This window comes from Oncorhynchus gorbuscha, unplaced genomic scaffold, assembly GCF_021184085.1.
Source record: "Oncorhynchus gorbuscha isolate QuinsamMale2020 ecotype Even-year unplaced genomic scaffold, OgorEven_v1.0 Un_scaffold_1027, whole genome shotgun sequence".
Lineage (NCBI taxonomy): Eukaryota > Metazoa > Chordata > Actinopteri > Salmoniformes > Salmonidae > Oncorhynchus > Oncorhynchus gorbuscha.
The window spans coordinates 118,509-145,051 of NW_025745937.1; the positions used below are offsets into that span (position 1 = coordinate 118,509).

Below are 26,543 nucleotides of genomic sequence, written 5' to 3' on the forward strand. Positions count from 1 at the left end.
AACGGTTACCACAGGACTGGTTTCTACTGACTGGCCTAACGTTTACCACAGGACTGACTGGCCTAACGTTTACCACAGGACTGGTTTCTACTGACTGGCCTAACGTTTACCACAGGACTGGCTTCTACTGACTGGCCTAATGGTTACCACAGGACTGGTTTCTACTGACTGGCCTAACGTTTACCACAGGACTGACTGGCCTAACGGTTACCACAGGACTGGTTTCTACTGACTGGCCTAACGTTTACCACAGGACTGGCTTCTACTGACTGGCCTAATGGTTACCACAGGACTGGTTTCTACTGACTGGCCTAACGTTTACCACAGGACTGGCTTCTACTGACTGGCCTAATGGTTACCACAGGACTGGTTTCTACTAACTGGCCTAACGTTTACCACAGGACTGTCTTCTACTGACTGGCCTAACGGTTACCACAGGACTGGTTTCTACTGACTGGCCTAACGTTTACCACAGGACTGGTTTCTACTGACTGGCCTAATGTTTACCACAGGACTGGCCTAACGGTTACCACAGGACTGGTTTCTACTGACTGGCCTAACGTTTACCACAGGACTGGTTTCTACTGACTGGCCTAATGTTTACCACAGGACTGGTTTCTACTGACTGGCCTAACGTTTACCACAGGACTGGTTTCTACTGACTGGCCTAACGTTTACCACAGGACTGACTGGCCTAACGTTTACCACAGGATTGGTTTCTACTGACTGGCCTAATGTTTACCACAGGACTGGTTTCTACTGACTGGCCTAACGTTTACCACAGGACTGGTTTCTACTGACTGGCCTAATGTTTACCACAGGACTGGTTTCTACTGACTGGCCTAACGTTTACCACAGGACTGGTTTCTACTGACTGGCCTAACGTTTACCACAGGACTGACTGACCTAACGTTTACCACAGGACTGGTTTCTACTGACTGGCCTAACGTTTACCACAGGACTGGCCTAATGTTTACCACAGGACTGGTTTCAGGACTGACTGGCCTAATGGTTACCACAGGACTGGTTTCTACTGACTGGCCTAACGTTTACCACAGACTGGTTTCTACTGACTGGCCTACTGGTTACCACAGGACTGGTTTCTACTGACTGGCCTAACGTTTACCACAGGACTGACTGGCCTAATGGTTACCACAGGACTGGTTTCTACTGACTGGCCTAACGTTTACCACAGGACTGGTTTCTACTGACTGGTCTAATGTTTACCACAGGACTGGTTTCTACTGACTGGCCTAACGTTTACCACAGGACTGGTTTCTACTGACTGGTCTAATGTTTACCACAGGACTGGTTTCTACTGACTGGCCTAATGTTTACCACAGGACTGGTTTCTACTGACTGGCCTAACGTTTACCACAGGACTGGTTTATACTGACTGGCCACCACAGGACTGGTTTCTACTGACTGGCCTAACGTTTACCACAGGACTGTCTTCTACTGACTGGCCTAATGTTTACCACAGGACTGGTTTCTACTGACTGGCCTAACGTTTACCACAGGACTGGTTTCTACTGACTGGCCTAACGTTTACCACAGGACTGACTGGCCTAACGTTTACCACAGGATTGGTTTCTACTGACTGGCCTAACGTTTACCACAGGACTGTCTTCTACTGACTGGCCTAACGGTTACCACAGGAAATACATGCTATATTTAAGGGTTAGTAACAGATACAACATTTATTCAAGAGAAAACAAAAACATCTGAGTATATCAAAACAGTTTTAATGTTATGCTGATGGATTTAACTGCATAATCATATTTATGAATACTACATAAAACCAAACATTCAATTTACAAAACATTTAGATTGGCTGAGTGATTTACATTCATAGTGACAGGGATGTTGGGTAGATGAATGTAAATCACTCAGCCATAGTGAGGGATGTTGGGTAGATGACTGTAAATCACTCAGCCATAGTGAGGGATGTTGGGTAGATGAATGTAAATCACTCAGCCATAGTGAGGGATGTTGGGTAGATGAATGTAAATCACTCAGCCATAGTGACAGGGATGTTGGGTAGCTGACAGCTTGATGAAACTCTCCAGACAGTCACTGGCCCCTTGGTAAATTAGAGGGAAATACACAATCATATCCTGAAGACCAGGGTCTCCCCAAACCTCTCAGGGACCATCAGACGTGTCACAGAGCTGTACCTCCCAACCCTCTAGGGTGGTCCCCGAGGAGAGGAAGTACTACTGTATATAATTGATAGTCCAGTTTGTAGGGTGGTCCCCGAGGAGAGGAAGTACCACTGTATATAATTGATAGTCCAGTTTGTAGGGTGGTCCCCGAGGAGAGGAAGTACCACTGTATATAATTGATAGTCCAGTTTGACGACTCCTTATGTGAGCGTGTCCTCAGACCTGATGAACTCTCCGATGTCTGCCTGGTGGAACACAACGATGGACATGGGGTCCACTCTCCTGCACTCCTGGGTGGACTTGGCTGCCACTCCAAAGCCCTGCAGGAAGACCAGAGGGGCGTGTTCAAACCTGCACGTCACACTTCTCTTACGGTTACTACGGTTACTGGTGCTTTAGATAGTAGCTTGTCTGAAAGGTTGTCAAGCGATCACTATACAACAGAGATGCTGTGTAGAACTGACAGCACGGGTCGGTTTACCACAGATTAAGTCTAGTCCTGGACCAAAAAGCATTTAATGGAGATTCCCCATTAGTCTGACTAGTTAACCTCTGGGAAAGCTGCCCCCTGTGTTGACTGATTTGATTGGATAATGGACAGTATGTGAAGGGGGAGGGCCAACTCACCAGCGGTACGTCTGCCATGGAATACACCACCACACCCTGGTATTGGTTGGTGTTCTCTGTGATCCTCCCCAGACCAGACTTCAACACATGGTTCCCATAGAGGAAGGACTGCTCCTGCCCAGGCTTAACCCACACCTTGAACTGATCACACAGAGGGTTCAGTTACTCAGACCATAGCTCTGTTATTACAGGACTACCAATGTCTTAACTGAGATCCTGTCGGTTGAGAGAGATATTGATGTTCATTTTAAAGCTTATGCAAATATGATTATCGAACTAAACCTCTAGTCTCACCTGGCTGTCGTCAGAGTCATTTTGGGGCGGCAGGTAGCCTACTGGTTAGAGCATTGGGCCAGTAACCGAAAGGTTGCTGGATCGATTCCCCAGACTTACAAGGTTAAAAAAAATCTGTCGTTCTGTCCCTGAACAAGGAAATTAAGCCAATGTTCCCCTGTAGGCCATCATTGTAAATAAGAATGTTCTTATCAGACTTGCCTAGTGACTTTTTTTTTTTTTTTTTTACAATATCTACACTTCTAACATGACTGTGGTTATCATTATACACAGTGAGGTGTCAGAGGAGCCTCCACTTCCTGCTTCCTGTTTACCTTCTAACATGACTGTGGTTATCATTATACACAGTGACATGTGAGGAGTCAGAGGGCCTCCACTTCCTGCTTCCTGTTTACCTTCTAACATGACTGTGGTTATCATTATACACAGTGACATGTGAGGGGTCAGAGGGCCTCCACTTCCTGCTTATTGTTTACCTTGGCATATGGTGCCAGAAAGTCCAATGCTGTGATGTGCAGGCGGAACTTAATGGTCTTGGTGAACTTCCCAAAGCAGGTGCCCACCGACACCAACTTATCACGGGAGATGTTGGTAGCCAACTTCAGAATTGTCTCACTGATAAAAAAAAAAAAAAAGTGGAAATAAGACAATATCTTAACTAGCCAAAGAGATGATCGTGAAGTAACCTGCTTTACAATATCCATGAGGTAATATTTAACAATAACAGCAGCTCTGTAGCGTCGTTTACCTGATGTAATATACACGGTCATTGTGAAGTCTGAAGCAATATGTCCCATCGGGTCGATCCACCAGGTGTTTGATGTTCTCACCAATGCTGCGGACAGACAAGAGGAAGGTGTCACACATTGTCAATGTGGCAGTGTAGCCTAGTGGTTAGACTAGTAACCGGAAGGTTGCAAGTTCAAATCCCCGAGATGACAAGGTACAAATCTGTCGTTCTGCCCCTGAACAGGCAGTTAACCCACTGTTCCCAGGCCGTCATTGAAAATAAGAATTTGTTCTTAACTGACTTGCCTGGTTAAATAAAGGTACAAAAAATAAAATTAAAATAAATAAATCTACACAGACGACGTATTCGCCAGCTTGCTGAGAAGCATAACTAGGTGCAGGTTAAAAGACTGTCATCATGAGCATATATCACCAAAGAGACTGGATATAGACTTGTGTTTATCAACCCTGTGCACTAACTAGCAGGCAAAACTACACGAGTTTGGTTGATCAAGCATGGAGCGAGTCTGAACAGCCCATAACAGTTTCAAAATAACGTCAACCTCGTCTTTCAAGATCACATGTCAATACTCACTATTTGGAGAGTTTCTCAAACATCGTTTTTGTCTCGTCGTCTGTTAAAGGCCTCATTTTGCTCAAGGATTCGCTAATTTCCTTACAATATTGTGCCCACTGAATGTCGCTCGATAAACGCTACAGCGTGGGGACAGTGAGCGGAAATGAATGCGCAGGAAAACGGAAGTGGATGTAATAGTGACGTCAAAATCATGCGCCTGTTGATGTTGTGCTCTTGCGTTGACGAGCGACTAGAATTTGAACTAAATTGCGAATTTTAAATTGCCATTTAAAAGACATCAGACATTGTATTTTCAGCATTGTATGTATTTTAACGAGCTGTTTCGGTGTAAAGGCCGGAAATAGGAGACTAAACATTCAGATGAAGTGTTGAAGTGACAGCTTTCCAATATGATGACAGCTGTGGACGTGGAAGACGAGAGTATTCTGGCTTCAATATTTAAAGACAGCTTTCCAGACAACTGGAGAGACAACCCCGACTTCGCGGCCTACTTGTCCGAGCTCAGTTCGTATGGCGTGGAGAAATTAAACCGTGAACCGGAGCGGCTGGCGGAGGAGAGGGCGCAGATACTGCAGCAGACCCGGGAGCTCGCCTTCTCCAACTACAAGACGTTCATCCGCACCGCCGACTGCACCGAGGAGATTTACCGAGACTTTGGCCGTGTGGAAAGCAGTGTTTCCAAACTCCTCGACAAGTTGCCCAGCTTCGGGGAAAAATGCAGGTTAGTGGGAAAAGTTAGACAATTACTCGCTGTCGTTTTTACATGATTTAAAATATGTATATTTTTTTATTTATTTATTAGGCAAGTCGGTTAAGAATAAATTCTTATTTTCAATTACGGCCTGGGAACAGTGGGTTAACTGTCTGTTCAGGGGCAGAACGACAGATTTGTACCTTGTCAGCTCGGGGGTTTGAACTCGCAACCTTCAGGTTACTAGTCCAACGCTCTAATGGGGGATTCTGTCAGGGGGGAGATTTTCGGCACAACACCGGCAAAACCGTGCCAACATGTCCTCCAAACACCGGTTTCGTGGGCATTAGCACTTCTATACAACATTATTCAAATCATATTTTCAGAAAACTGTATTTTGAATGAATTTATTTACACTCTTTCATCCTTCCACAATATAAAGTCCCGACACATCTAGGGTTGTTACCCAGCCAGGTCGTTCATTCTATCGGACAATTCGCGGCCAGAAGAACAACAGATTAGCTGCATTGGTTTAATCTGTTATCCATAATAATGATCTAATGAGGCGTGATTTCACCTGACATAGAAAATACGTTCTCTGGTCAGGACACTGTTGTTCAGAGGAGCTAGTCAACAACACATCGAACACAATCACCTCAAACTGAAGCTGGAAAGACTGAAAAACGAGATGTACCAAATTTTGTTTGACCTATTTTCTATTGATAGTTCTTTGTATAACGTTATATCCATAAACATGATTCATTATTTCAACTGGCTGAGAGAAGCTGCCTGTCTCATCCCATAAGGCGACAGCTGGAGAACCAATTTGAATATTGAGACATTGTTGCAAATGTCGGAGGAGACGGACAACAAGGTTTATACAAATCTCCTCTGTTGAAAACTAAATGTCTAAAACAAAGGTGAGATAACGTCTCAATGTTTAAAAAAAATGTATATCAAGGCTCACGTCTATCTAGAACAAACAGACTGGTACCGGGGCTCACGTCTATCTAGAACAAACAGACTGGTACCGGGGCTCACGTCTATCTAGAACAAACAGACTGGTACCGGGCTCACGTCTATCTAGAACAAACAGACTGGTACCGGGGCTCACGTCTATCTAGAACAAACAGACTGGTACCGGGGCTCACGTCTATCTAGAACAAACAGACTGGTACCGGGCTCACGTCTATCTAGAACAAACAGACTGGTACCGGGCTCACGTCTATCTAGAACAAACAGACTGGTACGGGGCTCACGTCTATCTAGAACAAACAGACTGGTACCGGGCTCACGTCTATCTAGAACAAACAGACTGGTACCGGGGCTCACGTCTATCTAGAACAAACAGACTGGTACCGGGCTCACGTCTATCTAGAACAAACAGACTGGTACCGGGGCTCACGTCTATCTAGAACAAACAGACTGGTACCGGGGCTCACGTCTATCTAGAACAAACAGACTGGTACCGGGGCTCACGTCTATCTAGAACAAACAGACTGGTACCGGGGCTCACGTCTATCTAGAACAAACAGACTGGTACCGGGGCTCACGTCTATCTAGAACAAACAGACTGGTACCGGGGCTCACGTCTATCTAGAACAAACAGACTGGTACCGGGGCTCACGTCTATCTAGAACAAACAGACTGGTACCGGGGCTCACGTCTATCTAGAACAAACAGACTGGTACCGGGGCTCACGTCTATCTAGAACAAACAGACTGGTACCGGGGCTCACGTCTATCTAGAACAAACAGACTGGTACCGGGGCTCACGTCTAGAACAAACAGACTGGTACCGGGGCTCACGTCTATCTAGAACAAACAGACTGGTACCGGGCTCACGTCTAGAACAAACAGACTGGTACCGGGGCTCACGTCTATCTATAACAAACAGACTGGTACCGGGGCTCACGTCTATCTAGAACAAACAGACTGGTACCGGGGCTCTAGAACAAACAGACTGGTACCGGGGCTCACGTCTATCTAGAACAAACAGACTGGTACCGGGGCTCACGTCTATCTAGAACAAACAGACTGGTACCGGGGCTCACGTCTATCTAGAACAAACAGACTGGTACCGGGGCTCACGTCTATCTAGAACAAACAGACTGGTACCGGGGCTCACGTCTAGAACAAACAGACTGGTACCGGGGCTCACGTCTATCTAGAACAAACAGACTGGTACCGGGGCTCACGTCTATCTAGAACAAACAGACTGGTACCGGGGCTCACGTCTATCTAGAACAAACAGACTGGTACCGGGGCTCACGTCTATCTAGAACAAACAGACTGGTACCGGGGCTCACGTCTATCTAGAACAAACAGACTGGTACCGGGGCTCACGTCTATCTAGAACAAACACACTAGATCTCATTGAATGTTAATGTTACTGTTCCGTGAGCTGTTATAATACTGTTATGAACTGCCTGTGACTGGAACGAATTGCAAAAATCGCTGAAGTTGGAGACTTTTATCTCCCTCACCAACTTCAAACATCAGCTATCTGAGCAGCTAACCGATCGCTGCAGCTGTACATAGTCTATAGGAAAATAGCCCACCCATTTTTACCTACCTCATTCCCATACTGTTTTTATACTGTTTTTTATTTATTTTTCTGCTCTTTTGCACACTAATATCTCTACCTGTACATGACCTGATCATTTATCACTCCAGTGTTAATCTGCAAAATTGTATTATTCGCCTACCTCCTCATGCCTTTTGCACACATTGTATATAGACTGCCCATTTTTTTCTACTGTGTTATTGACTTGTTAATTGTTTATTCCATGTGTAACTCTGTGTTGTCTGTCCACACTGCTATGCTTTATCTTGGCCAGGTCGCAGTTGTAAATGAGAACTTGTTCTCAACTAGCCTACCTGGTTAAATAAAGGTGAAATAAAAATAAAAAAAATGATGAAGAACCTGTTGGGCTCATGTCTATCCTCTCCTTTAGGGGTTTTGTGAAGGAGGCGGAGGACATCGGGGCGAGCCGGCGGATGAACAGCCTGACTCTGAACCGTCACACAGAGATCCTGGAGATCTTAGAGATCCCTCAGCTGATGGACACCTGTGTCCGGAATGGTTACTACGAGGAGGCTCTGGAGCTGGCAGCGTACGTCAAGAGACTGGAGAAGAAGCACTCGTCTCTACCTGTCATCCAGGTATTAATGCTACCAACTACCACTTCCTGTTTACACAGCCAGGAGTTACAGATCGTACCACTTCCTGTTTACACAGCTAGGAGTTACAGATCGTACCACTTCCTGTTTACACAGCTAGGAGTTAAAGATCGTACCACTTCCTGTTTACACAGCTAGGAGTTACAGATCGTACCACTTCCTGTTTACACAGCTAGGAGTTACAGGTCGTACCACTTCCTGTTTACACAGCCAGGAGTTACAGATCGTACCACTTCCTGTTTACACAGCCAGGAGTTACAGATCGTACCACTTCCTCATTATATTAATTTTGTCAACACACAGACAGACAAACTGTGGTAGATCTAGAAATACCTCGTCTTATTACTGTAGCAGAGTGCGACTCCCTGACCCGTAGCAGAGTGCGACTCCCTGACCCGTAGCAGAGTCGACTCCTGACCCGTAGCAGAGTGCGACTCCTGACCCGTAGCAGAGTGCGACTCCCTGACCCGTAGCAGAGTGCGACTCCCTGACCCGTAGCAGAGTGCGACTCCCTGACCCGTAGCAGAGTGCGACTCCCTGACCCGTAGCAGAGTGCGACTCCTGACCCGTAGCAGAGTGCGACTCCCTGACCCGTAGCAGAGTGCGACTCCCTGACCCGTAGCAGAGTGCGACTCCCTGACCCAGCAGAGTGCGACTCCTGTTTAGCAGAGTGCGACTCCCTGACCCGTAGCAGAGTGCGACTCCTGACCCGTAGCAGAGTGCGACTCCTGACCCGTAGCAGAGTGCGACTCCTGACCCGTAGCAGAGTGCGACTCCTGACCCGTAGCAGAGTGCGACTCCTGTTTACAGAGTGCGACTCCCTGACCCGTAGCAGAGTGCGACTCCTGACCCGTAGCAGAGTGCGACTCCCTGACCCGTAGCAGAGTGCGACCCTGACCCGAGCAGAGTGCGACTCCCTGACCCGTAGCAGAGTGCGACTCCCTGACCCGTAGCAGAGTGCGACTCCTGACCCGTAGCAGAGTGCGACTCCCTGACCCGTAGCAGAGTGCGACTCCCTGACCCGTAGCAGAGTGCGACTCCCTGACCCGTAGCAGAGTGCGACTCCTGACCCGTAGCAGAGTGCGACTCCTGACCCGTAGCAGAGTGCGACTCCTGACCCGTAGCAGAGTGCGACTCCCTGACCCGTAGCAGAGTGCGACTCCTGACCCGTAGCAGAGTGCGACTCCTGACCCGTAGCAGAGTGCGACTCCCTGACCCGTAGCAGAGTGCGACTCCTGACCCGTAGCAGAGTGCGACTCCTGACCCGTAGCAGAGTGCGACTCCCTGACCCGTAGCAGAGTGCGACTCCCTGACCCGTAGCAGAGTGCGACTCCCTGACCCGTAGCAGAGTGCGACTCCCTGACCCGTAGCAGAGTGCGACTCCCTGACCCGTAGCAGAGTGCGACTCCTGACCCGTAGCAGAGTGCGACTCCCTGACCCGTAGCAGAGTGCGACTCCTGACCCGTAGCAGAGTGCGACTCCCTGACCCGTAGCAGAGTGCGACTCCTGACCCGTAGCAGAGTGCGACTCCCTGACCCGTAGCAGAGTGCGACTCCCTGACCCGTAGCAGAGTGCGACTCCCTCCTGACCCGTAGCAGAGTGCGACTCCCTGACCCGTAGCAGAGTGCGACTCCCTGACCCGTAGCAGAGTGCGACTCCTGACCCGTAGCAGAGTGCGACTCCTGACCCGTAGCAGAGTGCGACTCCCTGACCTGACCCGTAACAGAGTGTAACGTGGCCTGTGTCTCTTCTCCAGGGCATCGTCCACGAGGTGCGTCAGTCGGCTCAACTCATGCTGAACCAGCTGTTGCAACAGCTTCGTAGCAACTCCCAGCTTCCCGTGTGCCTGCGTGTGATTGGCTACCTGCGCAGGATGGACGTGTTCACGGAGGCGGAGCTACGGGTCAAGTTCCTGCAGGCGCGGGGCACCTGGCTCCATTCCATCCTGTCCACTGTCCCTGATGAGGACCCTTACTGCCACATCACCAAGACCATCGAGGCCTGTCGCGTGTGTAACCTGGCCTCCGTTATCTAGCAGTGGAATGAAGGACCCGGGAAACCTTTTTAATTCTCTGACATTTTGTCTTCCTCTGTTCCAGGTTCATCTGTTTGACATCATCACCCAGTACAGAGCCATCTTCTCTGACGAGGACCCCCTGCTGTCTCCTGGTGACACAATGCTTTAGTTCATTTAAGGCTGAATTATTTGATACGATTTACATAAATATGAAGATTAAACCCAACGAGAATTATCTAAAGATGTGTTTTAATATGTCCATATGTGTTCTGGAAAAGCCAGTCAGTACTGTGGGTTTGGTATAGACAGGTCAATAGTCTAACTGTGGGTTTGGTATAGACAGGTCAATAGTCAGTACTGTGGGTTTGGTATAGACAGGTCAATAGTCAGTACTGTGGGTTTGGTACAGACAGGTCAATAGTCAGTACTGTGGGTTTGGTATAGACAGGTCAATAGTCAGTACTGTGGGTTTGGTACAGACAGGTCAATAGTCAGTACTGTGGGTTTGGTATAGACAGGTCAATAGTCAGTACTGTGGGTTTGGTACAGACAGGTCAATAGTCAGTACTGTGGGTTTGGTAGAGACAGGTCAATAGTCAGTACTGTGGGTTTGGTAGAGACAGGTCAATAGTCAGTACTGTGGGTTTGGTATAGACAGGTCAATAGTCAGTACTGTGGGTTTGGTACAGACCGGTCAATAGCCAGTACTGTGGGTTTGGTACAGACAGGTCAATAGTCTGTGGTGAACGAGGGGCCAGCCTTGTGATGTATGGTGTCTGTGGTGAACGAGGGGGCAGCCTTGTGATGTATGGTGTCTGTGGTGAATGAGGGGCAGCCTTGTGATGTATGGTGTCTGTGGTGAACGAGGGGGCAGCCTTGTGATGTATGGTGTCTGTGGTGAATGAGGGGGCAGCCTTGTGATGTATGGTGAATGAGGGGGCAGCCTTGTGATGTATGGTGAATGAGGGGGCAGCCTTGTGATGTATGGTGTCTGTGGTGAATGAGGGGGCAGCCTTGTGATGTATGGTGTCTGTGGTGAATGAGGGGGCAGCCTTGTGATGTATGGTGTCTGTGGTGAACGAGGGGGAAGCCTTGTGATGTATGGTGTCTGTGGTGAACGAGGGGGCAGCCTTGTGATGTATGGTGTCTGTGGTGAACGAGGGGGAAGCCTTGTGATGTATGGTGTCTGTGGTGAACGAGGGGGCAGCCTTGTGATGTACGGTGTCTGTGGTGAATGAGGGGGCAGCCTTGTGATGTATGGTGTCTGTGGTGAACGAGGGGGCAGCCTTGTGATGTATGGTGTCTGTGGTGAACGAGGGGGCAGCCTTGTGATGTACGGTGTCTGTGGTGAATGAGGGGGCAGCCTTGTGATGTACAGTGTCTGTGTTGAAAGGTGGTCACGGCCAGGCGGTGAACGAGGCGGCCATCTTCCACGGCTGGGTGGTGCAGCAGGTGTCTGAGTTCCTGGTGACCCTGGACCGAGACCTCCAGAGGGGGGTGGGCGGACGCCTGGACTCCCTGCTGGGACAGTGCATGTATTTCGGCCTGTCCTTCAGCCGCGTTGGGGCAGACTTCCGTGGCCAGCTGGCCCCGATGTTCCAACGCGTGGCGGCCGATACCTTCCGTAAAGCTGTAGAGGAAGCCATAGACAGGTTCCAGGAGGACATGAACCTGTACACTCTGATCTCTCTCCCCTCTATGCTGGGTGGGGGCTCCATGACAGGTACCCTCCAGCCCCCCAGTACCCAGCCAGGTACCCTCCAGCCCCCCATGACTCTGCTGGACTTCGCCCCTCTGGCCTGCTTCCTGAACAACATCCTGACGGCCTTCAACGACCTCCGGCTCTGTTGTCCCCTCGGTCTGGCCCAGCAGGTGACCAAGTACCTGGAGGACGCCCTGGTGAAGGTAACCAACGCCTGTCTGTCTCTGCTACGTCTGCTGCTACAGTTACCATAATGACATGTCTAGTCTGTCCCATGCTTTCTAGACGGTAGATGGGATGCTCTCTCTAGACGGTAGATGGGATGCTCTCTCTAGACGCGGTAGACGGGATGCTCTCTAGACGCGGTAGACGGGATGCTCTCTAGACGCGGTAGACGGGATGCTCTCTAGACGCGGTAGACGGGATGCTCTCTAGACGCGGTAGATGGGAGGCTCTCTAGACGCGGTAGATGGGATGCTCTCTAGACGCGGTGCTCTCTCTAGACACGGTAGATGGGATGCTCTCTAGACGCGATGCTCTCTCTAGACGCGGTAGATGGGACGCTCTCTAGACGCGGTAGATGGGATGCTCTCTCTAGATGCGAAAGCCACTGCGTCTCTGACCATGGTAGAAGTTACCCTGATAGATCAGGTCACACTCCCTCACTCAAGACTCTTGTTGAAATGTTGTATCTCATGATTTCCTCTCTCTCCTCCCAGGTCACCAAGTTGATCGTGGCGTTCCACCGGGCTGAAGAGACGGCCTTCAGCGACCGAGAGAAGGAGCTGTTTGTCCAATTCTGCTGTTCCTTTGCTGAGGACCTGGTGCCTTTTCTCAACCGTTGTCTACAGGTCCTGTTCCCCCCAGCACAGCTCTCTGTCATACTGGGTAAATACTCTGTCCCCCCCCAGCACAGTTCTCTGTCATACTGGGTAAATAGTCTGTCCCCCCCAGCACAGCTCTCTGTCATACTGGGTAAATGCTAAAAGACTAGAAGATGACTGAGCACATCCACAGTAACGACCTCTGTAATAATGTGAAACGTGTTTTTTGTCCTCCAGGTGTCCCTCCAACTCAAGTCCACCAGTACAGCGGTCTGGGTTGTATCGATGTGAGTCCAGTCCTGGAGCCTCTGGCGTTTGTTCTTCCCAAGAGGGAGATGGTGACTCCGGTGGGAGAAGACCTCAGTGTTGAGCTGGACGGTTTCGCCACAGCTGATCCTCAACCAATACTTCCTGTTGACGACCTGGGACTTCCGGATCCTGAACCAATAGCAGGCCCAGAACCTATTGAGGAGGATCCCATGGTCTCATCCACCATATCTACTGAGTTTGTGTCCGAGACAGGTCTGACCTCTGACCCTGAACTGGAAGCCATTTTGAACGACCCGAACCCTGTACTGGACGACCCAGAGAGACCAAGGGCTGACGTACAGGAAGACCCTGAGTTGGAGGCCATACTGAATCCCCCAAAGCCTGTACTGACCGCCCCAGAACATAACCCAGACAGTGAGCCATCAGAGCCTGAGGTAAACCCAGAGGTAGCAGAGAGTTAACCCTCAGGAGTGTTGGCAAGGTAAACTACCAATAGCCTTGAATTAATGGTTTGATTCTCAGCTACTGTGCATTTTTACTAGTTCATTTACCATTTTCAGGAATGCTTTAGCTTGTATATACTGCCATCTAATCTGGGTTTGACAATGTGGTAACTGGACTATGTAATAGATTTAAAATAGTTAATTTCTACTGTAAGATGGATCTTCATTATTAAAATATATCCACAACAGAGGCGTCTTGAACTGTGTTTTTAATTAGACCAATCAAATGTCAGAGCAGGTTACAGACAAGCCTTGAAATACCGTCAGGCTTTTACAAACTTGGTAGTTTAGTTACTGTATGACATTATTTGAACCTGGAATTCATTAAGTTTACCTTTTAAAAAAAAATTGTAATTTTATACAAAACATCAGTATTAAATCCAGCTATCTTCACAGTTCAGTTTCTGGGATTTCTCTTTAGTGGAACTTGGCGTGTAGAAAATGAAAATGGCTTCCGATTCTTCAACATTTCTTCTTGCGGGCAGCGTTGGGGTTGGCCCGCCTCCGACCCCCTCCGCCCGCGCCGTCTGTGATGTGCAGGTTGGCAGAGCGGCTGTAGATGTCGTGATCAGAGAAAGGTGAGCCGCCCCCGGCCAGGTAGTCTGGGTTTAAGACGTCCGTCTTCTGGCGAGCCTTACGGGACACGCGCTGCTGGGGGAAACGCTGGTCCTCCACCAGGTGGGGGTTGCTGCCGTGTTTGCCCCCTTGTGGCAGGGGCAGGGAGTACTACGGGGAACAGAGAGCGGACATTAGATTAGCATTCCACCTCAATCATTTACAATAAGCAATGGTGAACGCTAGTCTGTAGCAGTAACAGAGTGGAGAAGCTCGTCTGTAGCAGTAACAGAGTGGAGAAGCTAGTCTGTAGCAGTAACAGAGGGGTGAAGCTAGTCTGTAGCAGTAACAGAGTGGAGAAGCTAGTCTGTAGCAGTAACAGAGTGGAGAAGCTAGTCTGTAGCAGTAACAGAGTGGAGAAGCTAGTCTGTAGCAGTAACAGAGTGGAGAAGCTAGCAGTGTGGAGAAGTCTGTAGCAGTAACAGAGTGGAGAAGCTCTAGTCTGTAGCAGTAACAGAGTGGAGAAAGTCTGCTAGTCTGTAGCAGTAACAGAGTGGAGAAGCTAGTCTGTAGCAGTAACAGAGTGGAGAAGCTCGTCTGTAGCAGTAACAGAGGGGTGGAGAAGCTAGTCTGTAGCAGTAACAGAGTGGAGAAGCTAGTCTGTAGCAGTAACAGAGTGGAGAAGTCTAGTCTGTAGCAGTAACAGAGTGGAGAAGCATGTCTGTAGCAGTAACAGAGTGGAGAAGCTAGTCTGTAGCAGTAACAGAGGGGTGAAGCTAGTCTGTAGCAGTAACAGAGTGGAGAAGCTAGTCTGTAGCAGTAACAGAGGGGTGAAGCTAGTCTGTAGCAGTAACAGAGTGGAGAAGCTAGTCTGTAGCAGTAACAGAGTGGAGAAGCTAGTCTGTAGCAGTAACAGAGTGGAGAAGCTAGTCTGCAGCAGTAACAGAGTGGAGAAGCTGAGCCAGTAACTGAAAGCTGAGCCAGTAACTTGCTGGATCAAATCCCAGAGCTAACAAGGTAAAAATCTGTTGTTCTGCCCACTGAACAAGGCAGTTAAATGCATTCTGTTGTTCAACTGACTAGGTACCCCCTTCCTCCAACTGACTAGGTCCCCCCTTCCCCCAACTGACTAGGTCCCCCTTCCCCCCCCTTCCCCCAACTGACTAGGTCCCCCCTTCCCCCAACTGACTAGGTCCCCCCTTCCCCCAACTGACTAGGTACCCCCCCCTTCCCCCAACTGACTAGGTCCCCCCTTCCCCCAACTGACCCCTTCCCCCAACTGACTAGGTCCCCCCTTCCCCCAACTGACTAGGTACCCTTCCCCCCCTTCCCCCAACTGACTAGGTACCCCCTTCCCCCAACTGACTAGGTACCCCCCTTCCCCCAACTGACTAGGTACCCCCCTTCCCCCAACTGACCCTTCCCCCAACTGACTAGGTACCCCCCTTCCCCCAACTGACTAGGTACCCCCCTTCCCCCAACTGACTAGGTACCCCCCCCCCAACTGACTAGGTACCCCCCCAACCTTACCCCCCTTCCCCCAACTGACTAGGTACCCCCCTTCCCCCAACTGACTAGGTACCCCCCCTTCCCCCAACTGACTAGGTACCCCCCCCCTTCCCCCAACTGACTTACCCCCTTCCCCCAACTGACTAGGTACCCCCCTTCCCCCAACTGACTAGGTACCCCCCCCCCTTCCCCAACTGACTAGGTACCCCCCTTCCCCCCCTTTTCCCCCAACTGACTAGGTACTGACTAGGTACCCCCCTTCCCCTTTTCCCCAACTGACTAGGTACCCCCCCCCCAACTTTCCCCCAACTGACTAGGTACCCCCTTTCCCCCAACTGACTAGGTACCCCCCCCTTCCCCCAACTGACTAGGTACCCCCCTTCCCCCAACTGACTAGGTATCCCCCCCTTCCCCCAACTGACTAGGTGGTGGTCCCCCCCTTCCCCCAACTGACTAGGTACCCCCTTCCCCCAACTGACTAGGTATCCCCCTTTCCCCCAACTGACTAGGTACCCCCCCTTCCCCCAACAGACTAGGTACCCCCCCCCTTCCCCCAACTGACTAGGTATCCCCCCTTCCCCCAACTGACTAGTCCCCCTGGGGTCTGGTACCCCCATTTCCCCAACTGACCCCCCTTCCCCCCTGTTTCCTTTTGGCGGTTGAAGATGTTTCCTACTACAGTATGATGTGGGTCTGGTCCCAATTTCATCCCCTTCCCCCCTGACTAGGGTATCCCCCCTGGGTTCCTTTGGGGTTGAAGATGTGTTTCCTACCCCAGTATGATGTGGGTCTGGTACCATTTCATCCACTTACCCTGTTTCCTTTGGGGTTGAAGATGTGTTTCCTACTACAGTATGATGTGGGTCTGGTACCATTTCATCCACTTACCCTCTTCCCTTTGGGGTTGAGCACTTTGGGGTTCTTTGAGAAATGCATCTGGATGTTTCCGTCCTCGCTGACAGTCACGGCTATCTTCTTCAGCGTTCTGTTGCCACAGTGTGGACAGAAAACCTTATTCATGTTGGTGGTGGTCCTACAACAGAGCGAGAAAAGGTCAGACTGACCGTTTGAAATAAGCTTCTTAAAGACCAAGGTTGAGAACAAGTTTCCTAATATTTAAAAAGTTGTCTAATTACTAAAAACGGGTGTGTTTTTATTTACTGCGAACACGGAACCCAGACCGGCTGCGCCGTCGCGCGTAAATGTATTTTGTCCCCCGACACCAAACGCGATCGCAATATCAAAACAAACTGAACCAATGGCATTCATTTGGGGACAGGTCGAAAAGCATTAAACATGTATGGCAATTTAGCTTGTTAGCTTGCTGTTGCTAGCTAATTTGTCCTATAAAGCTAGTTAGCAAGTGCTGGCTAATTTGTCCTATAAAGCTAGTTAGCAAGTGCTGGCTAATTTGTCCTATAAAGCTAGTTAGCAAGCAAGTGCTGGCTAATTTGTCCTATAAAGCTAGTTAGCTAGCAAGTGCTGGCTAATTTGTCCTATTTAGCTAGTTAGCTAGCAAGTGCTAGCTAATTTGTCCTGGGATATAAACATTGAGTTGTTATTTTACCTGAAATGCACAAGGCCCTCTACAATTAATCCACACAAAACGGTCAACCGAATCGTTCCTAGTCATCTCTCCTCCTTCCAGGCCTTTTCATCTTTGAACTTATATGGTGATTGGCATTTCACTTTCATAGTATTACCACGACGACCGGCAAAACATTTAGTCTTTCAATCACCCACGTGGGTATAACCAATGAGGAGATGGCATGCGGGTACCTGCTTCTATAAACCAATGAGGAGATGGCACAATGGGTACCTGTTTCTATAAACCAATGAGGAGATGGCACAATGGGTACCTGCTTCTATAAACCAATGAGGAGATGGGAAAGGCAGGACTTCTATTTTGGCAACGCCAGGCAGTGTGGGGGCAGACGCAGGTTGGCGCCAGGCAGTGTGGGGGCAGACGCAGGTTGGCGAGCGCCAGGCAGTGTGGGGGCAGACGCCAGGCAGTGTGGGGGCGCGCGCCAGGCAGTGTGGGGGCAGACGCAGGTTGGCGCGCGGCAGCCATTGTGGGTGTAATAATTGAATAACACGGATTTGTAAATGTATTTTACAACGTTGAGCGTTCAGCGTGGAAGAGGTACTCACTTAAAACAGGCGTGGCATCGCAGGATGTAATTCCTGGACTGTTTGATCAGCATCCCATTCACAGAGAGGACATGGAGCCCGATCTGAATCAGGACGTTCTGTTGAACAAACCGGCTTCAGTCAACAGTCGACCAAACAAACGCATGGTTCTGAATGTGTACATCTAAAATGGGGTCTGAATCAACGTCAACTATTCCCACTCGGGGACAGTTACGTAGACAAAGAGGAGTTCGCTGAACTATCAGAGTTCGTTTAACCAGAATCTTAAATGTTAAGTCCCAAATGGCAACCCAATTCCCTATATAGTGTACTACTTATGCACTACCTATGGGCCCTGGTTAAAGTAGTGCACTATCAAGGGGTCCATTTGGGCCTCAGTACCTGCATAGCGAAGTCGGTGGTGAGACACGCCACTTTAACGTCCACAGGCGACGCCCAGATCCCCGTCTCCATCTGGACCTGTTTAATGTTGCTAGGGGTGATCCAACCGCCGCCATCCTCCTCCTCCTCATCTTCCTCCTCCTCCTCCTCCTCCGATCCACTGCCGTGCTCCTCTGAATGATTCTCTGAGTGTTTGTGTTCCTCTGACCCGGTTTCAGGTTCTGTGTGGACAGTGTCTGCTGCTCCACTGTCTGATATTGACAGGTCCTCAATGTTCTGCAGGTAAATAACAAGGACCACATCAATTCATCAGAGACAGAGAGACACACAGAGACACACAGAGAGACACAGAGACACACAGAGAGACACAGAGAGAGAGACACACAGAGAGAGACACACAGAGAGAGAGACACACAGAGAGAGAGACACACAGAGAGAGACACACAGAGAGAGACAGACAGAGAGGCAGAGAGACAGTTATAGCAGGTCAGAGGTAGTGTGTGTTCTAGCAGGTCAGAGGTAGTGTGTGTTCTAGTTATAGCAGGTCAGAGGTAGTGTGTGTTCTAGCAGGTCAGAGGTAGTGTGTGTTCTAGTTCTAGCAGGTCAGAGGTAGTGTGTGTTCTAGTTCTAGCAGGTCAGAGGTAGTGTGTGTTCTAGCAGGTCAGAGGTAGTGTGTGTTCTAGCAGGTCAGAGGTAGTGTGTGTTCTAGCAGGTCAGAGGTAGTGTGTGTTCTAGCAGGTTCTAGCAGGTCAGAGGTAGTGTGTGTTCTAGCAGGTCAGAGGTAGTGTGTGTTCTAGCAGGTCAGAGGTAGTGTGTGTTCTAGCAGGTCAGAGGTAGTGTGTGTTCTAGCAGGTCAGAGGTAGTGTGTGTTCTAGTTATAGCAGGTCAGAGGTAGTGTGTGTTCTAGTTATAGCAGGTCAGAGGTAGTGTGTGTTCTAGTTCTAGCAGGTCAGAGGTAGTGTGTGTTCTAGTTCTAGCAGGTCAGAGGTAGTGTGTGTTCTAGTTCTAGCAGGTCAGAGGTAGTGTGTGTTCTAGTTCTAGCAGGTCAGAGGTAGTGTGTGTTCTAGTTCTAGCAGGTCAGAGGTAGTGTGTGTTCTAGTTCTAGCAGGTCAGAGGTAGTGTGTGTTCTAGTTCTAGCAGGTCAGAGGTAGTGTGTGTTCTAGTTCTAGCAGGTCAGAGGTAGTGTGTGTTCTAGTTCTAGCAGGTCAGAGGTAGTGTGTGTTCTAGTTCTAGCAGGTCAGAGGTAGTGTGTGTTCTAGTTCTAGCAGGTCAGAGGTAGTGTGTGTTCTAGTTCTAGCAGGTCAGAGGTAGTGTGTGTTCTAGTTCTAGCAGGTCAGAGGTAGTGTGTGTTCTAGTTCTAGCAGGTCAGAGGTAGTGTGTGTTCTAGTTCTAGCAGGTCAGAGGTAGTGTGTGTTCTAGTTCTAGCAGGTCAGAGGTAGTGTGTGTTCTAGTTCTAGCAGGTCAGAGGTAGTGTGTGTTCTAGTTCTAGCAGGTCAGAGGTCGTGTGTGTTCTAGTTATAGCAGGTCAGAGGTAGTGTGTGTTCTAGCAGGTCAGAGGTAGTGTGTGTTCTAGTTCTAGCAGGTCAGAGGTAGTGTGTGTTCTAGTTCTAGCAGGTCAGAGGTAGTGTGTGTTATAGCAGGTCAGAGGTAGTGTGTGTTCTAGCAGGTCAGAGGTAGTGTGTGTTCTAGCAGGTCAGAGGTAGTGTGTGTTCTAGCAGGTCAGAGGTAGTGTGTGTTCTAGCAGGTCAGAGGTAGTGTGTGTTCTAGCAGGTCAGAGGTAGTGTGTGTTCTAGTTCTAGCAGGTCAGAGGTAGTGTGTGTTCTAGTTCTAGCAGGTCAGAGGTAGTGTGTGTTCTAGTTCTAGCAGGTCAGAGGTAGTGTGTGTTCTAGTTCTAGCAGGTCAGAGGTAGTGTGTGTTCTAGTTCTAGCAGGTCAGAGGTAGTGTGTGTTCTAGTTCTAGCAGGTCAGAGGTAGTGTGTGTTCTAGTTCTAGCAGGTCAGAGGTAGTGTGTGTTCTAGCAGGTCAGAGGTAGTGTGTGTTCTAGTTCTAGCAGGTCAGAGGTAGTGTGTGTTCTAGTTCTAGCAGGTCAGAGGTAGTGTGTGTTCTAGTTCTAGCAGGTCAGAGGTAGTGTGTGTTCTAGTTCTAGCAGGTCAGAGGTAGTGTGTGTTCTAGTTCTAGCAGGTCAGAGGTAGTGTGTGTTCTAGTTCTAGCAGGTCAGAGGTAGTGTGTGTTCTAGTTCTAGCAGGTCAGAGGTAGTGTGTGTTCTAGTTCTAGCAGGTCAGAGGTAGTGTGTGTTCTAGTTCTAGCAGGTCAGAGGTAGTGTGTGTTCTAGTTCTAGCAGGTCAGAGGTAGTGTGTGTTCTAGTAGCAGGTCAGAGGTGTGTTCTAGTTATAGCAGGTCAGAGGTAGTGTGTGTTCTAGTTATAGCAGGTCAGAGGTAGTGTGTGTTCTAGCAGGTCAGAGGTAGTGTGTGTTCTAGTTATAGCAGGTCAGAGGTAGTGTGTGTTCTAGTTCTAGCAGGTCAGAGGTAGTGTGTGTTCTAGCAGGTCAGAGGTAGTGTGTGTTCTAGCAGGTCAGAGGTAGTGTGTGTTCTAGCAGGTCAGAGGTAGTGTGTGTTCTAGCAGGTCAGAGGTAGTGTGTGTTCTAGCAGGTCAGAGGTAGTGTGTGTTCTAGCAGGTCAGAGGTAGTGTGTGTTCTAGCAGGTCAGAGGTAGTGTGTGTTCTAGCAGGTCAGAGGTAGTGTGTGTTCTAGCAGGTCAGAGGTAGTGTGTGTTCTAGCAGCAGGTCAGAGGTAGTGTGTGTTCTAGTTCTAGCAGGTCAGAGGTAGTGTGTGTTCTAGCAGGTCAGAGGTAGTGTGTGTTCTAGCAGGTCAGAGGTAGTGTGTGTTCTAGCAGGTCAGAGGTAGTGTGTGTTCTAGCAGGTCAGAGGTAGTGTGTGTTCTAGCAGGTCAGAGGTAGTGTGTGTTCTAGTTATAGCAGGTCAGAGGTAGTGTGTGTTCTAGTTATAGCAGGTCAGAGGTAGTGTGTGTTATAGCAGGTCAGAGGTAGTGTGTGTTATAGCAGGTCAGAGGTAGTGTGTGTTATAGCAGGTCAGAGGTAGTGTGTGTTCTAGTTATAGCAGGTCAGAGGTAGTGTGTGTTCTAGTTATAGCAGGTCAGAGGTAGTGTGTGTTCTAGTTATAGCAGGTCAGAGGTAGTGTGTGTTCTAGGTATAGCAGGTCAGAGGTAGTGTGTGTTATAGCAGGTCAGAGGTAGTGTGTGTTCTAGTTCTAGCAGGTCAGAGGTAGTGTGTGTTCTAGCAGGTCAGAGGTAGTGTGTGTTCTAGTTCTAGCAGGTCAGAGGTAGTGTGTGTTATAGCAGGTCAGAGGTAGTGTGTGTTCTAGTTATAGCAGGTCAGAGGTAGTGTGTGTTCTACTCACCACTAGTTCCAGCAGGTCAGTGTCGAAGCAGGGCAGAGGATTCCTCCAGAACTGGAAGCTGTTGTACTCTCCGATCTCTGGAGGGTTATAGCTGTGCTGTGTCTGTGCTGCTGGCCTCCGTCTGCCCCTGAACAGCCCATCAGCTGGCCTCTGGACCACGGAGGAGAAGAGGAGAACTCTTAACTATTATTCTAGATGGTTGGTTCAGAAGTGGTTGATTGGTACTAATGATCATCCCACATGGTTCACATTGTTATTCTAGATGTCTTTTTAAGTTGTTCATTTAGTTAGTCTAACACCTCAACATGCACACGGATCAGTACTCTGGTTAACAACAGAGTTGATTTCATGTCATTGTTTGGCCTTAACCAGCAGCAGACCACCCTGCACTGTGTTAACCAGCAGCAGACCACTGCATACCACTGTGTTAACCAGCAGCAGACCACCCTGTATCCCACTATGTTAACCAGCAGCAGACCACCCTGTATCCCACTATGTTAACCAGCAGCAGACCACCCTGCATCCCACTGTTGGCTTTAACCAGCAGCAGACCACCCTGCATCCCACTGTTGGCTTTAACCAGCAGCAGACCACCCTGTATCCCACTATGTTAACCAGCAGCAGACCACCCTGTATCCCACTGTGTTAACCAGCAGCAGACCACCCTGTATCCCACTATGTTAACCAGCAGCAGACCACCCTGCATCCCACTGTTTTAACCAGCAGCAGACCACCCTGCATCCCACTGTTGGCTTTAACCAGCAGCAGACCACCCTGCATCCCACTGTGTTAACCAGCAGCAGACCACCCTGCATCCCACTGTGTTAACCAGCAGCATACCACCATGTTAACCAGCAGCAGACCACCCTGCATCCCACTATGTTAACCAGCAGCAGACCACCCTGCATCCCACTGTTGGCTTTAACCAGCAGCAGACCATCCCACTGTTGTTAACCAGCAGCAGACCACCCTGCATCCCACTATGTTAACCAGCAGCAGACCACCCTGTATCCCACTATGTTAACCAGCAGCAGACCACCCTGCATCCCACTGTTGGCTTTAACCAGCAGCAGACCACCCTGCATCCCACTATGTTAACCAGCAGCAGACCACCCTGTATCCCACTATGTTAACCAGCAGCAGACCACCCTGTATCCCACTGCATCCCACTGTGTTAACCAGCAGCAGACCACCCTGCATCCCACTATGTTAACCAGCAGCAGACCACCCTGTATCCCACTGTGTTAACCAGCAGCATACCACCCTGCATCCCACTGTGTTAACCAGCAGCAGACCACCCTGTATCCCACTATGTTAACCAGCAGCAGACCACCCTGCATCCCACTGTGTTAACCAGCAGCAGACCACCCTGTATCCCACTGTGTTAACCAGCAGCAGACCACCCTGCATCCCACTGTGTTAACCAGCAGCAGACCACCTGTTAACCATCCACCCTGCATCCCACTGTGTTAACCATCAGCAGACCACCCTGCATCCCACTGTGTTAACCAGCAGCAGACCACCCTGCATCCCACTGTGTTAACCAGCAGCAGACCACCCTGTATCCCACTGTGTTAACCAGCAGCAGACCACCCTGTATCCCACTGTGTTAACCACCAGCAGACCACCCTGCATCCCACTGTGTTAACCAGCAGCATACCACTGCTGACTTGCTTCTGAAGCTCAGCAGGGTTGGTCCTGGTCAGTCCCTGGATGGGAGACCAGATGCTGCTGGAAGTGGTGTTGGAGAGCCATTAGGAGGCACTCTTTCCTCTGGTCTAAAAAATATCCCAATGCCCCAGGGCAGTGATTGGGGACACTGCCCTGTGTAGGGTGATGTCTTTCGGATGGGACGTTAAACGGGTGTCCTGACTCTGAGGTCATTAAAAGATCCCATGGCACTTATCGTAAGAGTAGAGGTGTGAACCCCGGTGTCCTCACTAAATTCCCAATCTGGCACCCAAACCATCACGGTCACCTAATAATCCCCAGTTTACAATTGGCTCATTCATCCCCCTCCTCTCCCCTGTAACTATTCCCCAGGTCGTTGCTGTAAATGAGAATGTGTTCTCAGTCAACTGACCTGGTAAAATAACGGATAAATATAAATATATTTTTGAAACTGTACCTTTGAGGGGAAGTGGAACCCTGCCACGCCAACGGGAGCCTCTGGATGTCTCCTTGTACTGCACACCTGGACCTGACAACAGACTACATGTCAAAGCTGTGATGTGGACCTCTTGAGACACTTACAATACTCAGGGTTCTGTGTGATAACTAGTCTGTTTCACTGGTTGTGTCCCACATGGCACCCTGTTCCCTATATAGTGCACTACTTTAGACCAGAGTCCTATGGGACCCTATTCCCTATATAGTGCACTACTTTAGACCAGAGTCCTATGGGACCCTATTCCCTATATAGTGCACTACTTTAGACCAGAGTCCTATGGGACCCTATTCCCTATATAGTGCAGAAAGAATATAGGGTTCCATTTGACCTCAGGTCTCATTGTTCCCTGTCTTACCTTGACCTCAAAGAATCTCATTGTTCCCTGGTCAGGTCCATTGTTCCCTGTCTTACCTTGACCTCAGGTCTCATTGTTCCCTGTCTTACCTTGACCTCAGTCTCATTGTCTCATTGTTCCCGGTCTTACCTTGACCTCAGATCTCATTGTTCCCGGTCTTCACCTTGACCTCAGGTCTCATTGTTCCCTGTCTTACCTTGACCTCAGGTCTCATTGTTCCCTGTCTTACCTTGACCTCAGGTCTCATTGTTCCCTGTCTTACCTTGACCTCAGGTCTCATTGTTCCCGGTCTTACCTTGACCTCAGGTCTCATTGTTCCCGGTCTTACCTTGACCTCAGGTCTCATTGTTCCCTGTCTTACCTTGACCTCAGGTCTCATTGTTCCCCGTCTTACCTTGACCTCAGATCTCATTGTTCCCGGTCTTACCTTGACCTCAGGTCTCATTGTTCCCTGTCTTACCTTGACCTCAGGTCTCATTGTTCCCTGTCTTACCTTGACCTCAGATCTCATTGTTCCCTGTCTTACCTTGACCTCAGATCTCATTGTTCCCTGTCTTACCTTGACCTCAGATCTCATTGTTCCCTGTCTTACCTTGACCTCAGATCTCATTGTTCCCTGTCTTACCTTGACCTCAGATCTCATTGTTCCCTGTCTTACCTTGACCTCAGGTCTCATTGTTCCCTGTCTTACCTTGACCTCAGGTTCTTTCTTCAGGTGGTCCGTCCCAACGTTTTCCCTCTCCAACTGGTATGTCAGAGCCAACACCTTGATGTCTGTGGCAGAAAGGCTGGGGTAGTCTCCCGTCTTCTTGGAGAACTCAGTCACTGAACACAGACCTCAACACTCAGTACCAGCATCACAATTCATGAAATACCATCAACAACTATAGAGGTGATGTTGGAGAGGCAGATTTGTATACAAAAACAAATATCCAGTACAACAAATCAAACAACCAAAACTGACCAAATGAGTCATTTAAAAAACCTTAGCTACCTAATCTGATGTCCTCTGGGTACGGCTCTCTGAAGTTGAGTTGATATGGTAGGAATGACAGGCTCCTCCGGGTTGGCTTGTCCCTAATTTCCTCGACTACATCCTTCAGCGTGTAGATATTCTTCCCGATGTCCTACAAAATAAAATACATGTATATACATATGGGGGGGGAAGGGCAATATTTACAGTAATGTATAAATTATAATATACGCAGCTACATGATGTTGATGTGGCCATTTAAACAGGATGAACCACGTTAAAACTCGCTATCCAGACCTGAGACAAAGCACGCAGTTTGTGATAAAAAGTTACTCGTATTAAATACTTCTGATCCTGGGGGACGGAACATCTCTACTGATATGTGACACAGTTTAAACCTCACCTGAAGAAGTGCTTTCTTCAAAAATCCTCCTGCGTCTACGACAACATGTTCCACCATGGAAGCCGCCATCTTGGATAGCGACGTCCGCGTCATCACCAACCAATCAGAAGACCGGAAGTAGTTCTCGCGCTGTCCGTGATTTGAGAGACAGAGCGTCGTGTGACGTCTTGTTGATGTTGTTGCCGTAGAGGAAGATGGCGGCTCGCTGGAGTAGTGAGAATGTGGTGGTGGAATTGCGAGATGCGCAGGTACTTGAGTAAAACAGGGTTTAATTCAGAGTTGGGTGACATGTAACTAGCTAATTCGCAATGTGTTGCCAAAGAGATGTATAACTTTCCCCTTCGGTCTGTGGTGTTGTCATGCTGTTCCCAGTGAAACAGGTGGGAGCTGTTATCCTTCTGAGTAGTCAGAGAGTATCTGAAAGTGTCACAGTGAAATGATGTCACACTCAGTCGCAGGATTGTTGCATTTTTGTTTCACCAGGTCCAATGCACCAGGTCACACATCCAGTGTTCAGACATGTGTTTTGTTTCAACAGGTCCAATGCACCAGGTCACACATCCAGTGTTCAGACAGTGTTTTGTTTCAACAGGTCCAATGCACCAGGTCACACATCCAGTGTTCAGACAGTGTTTTGTTTCAACAGGTCCAATGCACCAGGTCACACATCCAGTGTTCAGACAGTGTTTTGTTTCAACAGGTCCAATGCACCAGGTCACACATCCAGTGTTCAGACAGTGTTTTGTTTCACCAGGTCCAATGCACCAGGTCACCAAACATGCTGTACTGTTGACTCAGATGCTGCTGGCTAAATGGTCCTAAACTGGCCCTCTGCATCATAATGCTCACATGCTCTTCATTGACTAGTAAACTAACCTCTGCATCATAATGCTCACACTGACTGACTCAGATGCTGCTGGCTAAATGGTCCTGCAATAATGCACCTCTGCATCATAATGCTCACTGCTGACATGCTCTTAAATTGACTAGCCCTCTGTAAACATTGACTAGTAAACCAAACATGCTGCAC

General features: G+C 49.1%; 3 protein-coding genes and 1 pseudogene across 5 annotated transcripts; 2 read left to right on the top strand and 2 right to left on the bottom strand.

The window, feature by feature from the left end:
- Nucleotides 1-1,725: 1,725 nt before the first annotated feature.
- Nucleotides 1,726-4,569, bottom strand: LOC124021028 (60S ribosome subunit biogenesis protein NIP7 homolog). 3 transcript variants are annotated; one of them, XM_046336341.1, is made up of 6 exons: nucleotides 4,411-4,569; nucleotides 3,835-3,921; nucleotides 3,563-3,701; nucleotides 2,793-2,933; nucleotides 2,338-2,485; nucleotides 1,726-2,281 (listed from the first exon to the last, which is right to left on the bottom strand). In XM_046336341.1, the coding sequence occupies exons 1-5, from the start codon at nucleotides 4,464-4,466 to the stop codon at nucleotides 2,366-2,368; spliced, it is 543 nt and encodes a 180-aa protein (XP_046192297.1). In that variant the 5' UTR covers nucleotides 4,467-4,569; the 3' UTR covers nucleotides 1,726-2,281; nucleotides 2,338-2,365. The 3 variants fall into 3 exon arrangements, with proteins under 3 accessions (XP_046192297.1, XP_046192298.1, XP_046192296.1); XM_046336342.1 differs by having other exon boundaries at nucleotides 1,726-2,273; nucleotides 2,330-2,485; XM_046336340.1 differs by having other exon boundaries at nucleotides 1,726-2,485.
- A 12-nt stretch (nucleotides 4,570-4,581) lies between these two features.
- LOC124021026 (conserved oligomeric Golgi complex subunit 8-like) lies at nucleotides 4,582-13,790 on the top strand. The gene is made up of 7 exons (XM_046336338.1): nucleotides 4,582-5,134; nucleotides 8,061-8,268; nucleotides 10,043-10,294; nucleotides 10,386-10,455; nucleotides 11,697-12,208; nucleotides 12,725-12,893; nucleotides 13,067-13,790. Exons 1-7 carry the CDS (start codon nucleotides 4,803-4,805, stop codon nucleotides 13,558-13,560), a joined length of 2,037 nt encoding a protein of 678 aa, XP_046192294.1. The 5' UTR covers nucleotides 4,582-4,802; the 3' UTR covers nucleotides 13,561-13,790.
- A 166-nt stretch (nucleotides 13,791-13,956) lies between these two features.
- LOC124021027 (RNA-binding protein NOB1-like) lies at nucleotides 13,957-25,664 on the bottom strand. The gene is made up of 9 exons (XM_046336339.1): nucleotides 25,514-25,664; nucleotides 25,132-25,264; nucleotides 24,829-24,962; nucleotides 23,741-23,812; nucleotides 21,613-21,762; nucleotides 18,199-18,474; nucleotides 17,818-17,915; nucleotides 16,555-16,699; nucleotides 13,957-14,328 (listed from the first exon to the last, which is right to left on the bottom strand). Exons 1-9 carry the CDS (start codon nucleotides 25,604-25,606, stop codon nucleotides 14,065-14,067), a joined length of 1,365 nt encoding a protein of 454 aa, XP_046192295.1. The 5' UTR covers nucleotides 25,607-25,664; the 3' UTR covers nucleotides 13,957-14,064.
- The window catches only part of LOC124021030, an 84,422-nt pseudogene continuing 83,533 nt past the window's right edge, over nucleotides 25,655-26,543 (top strand).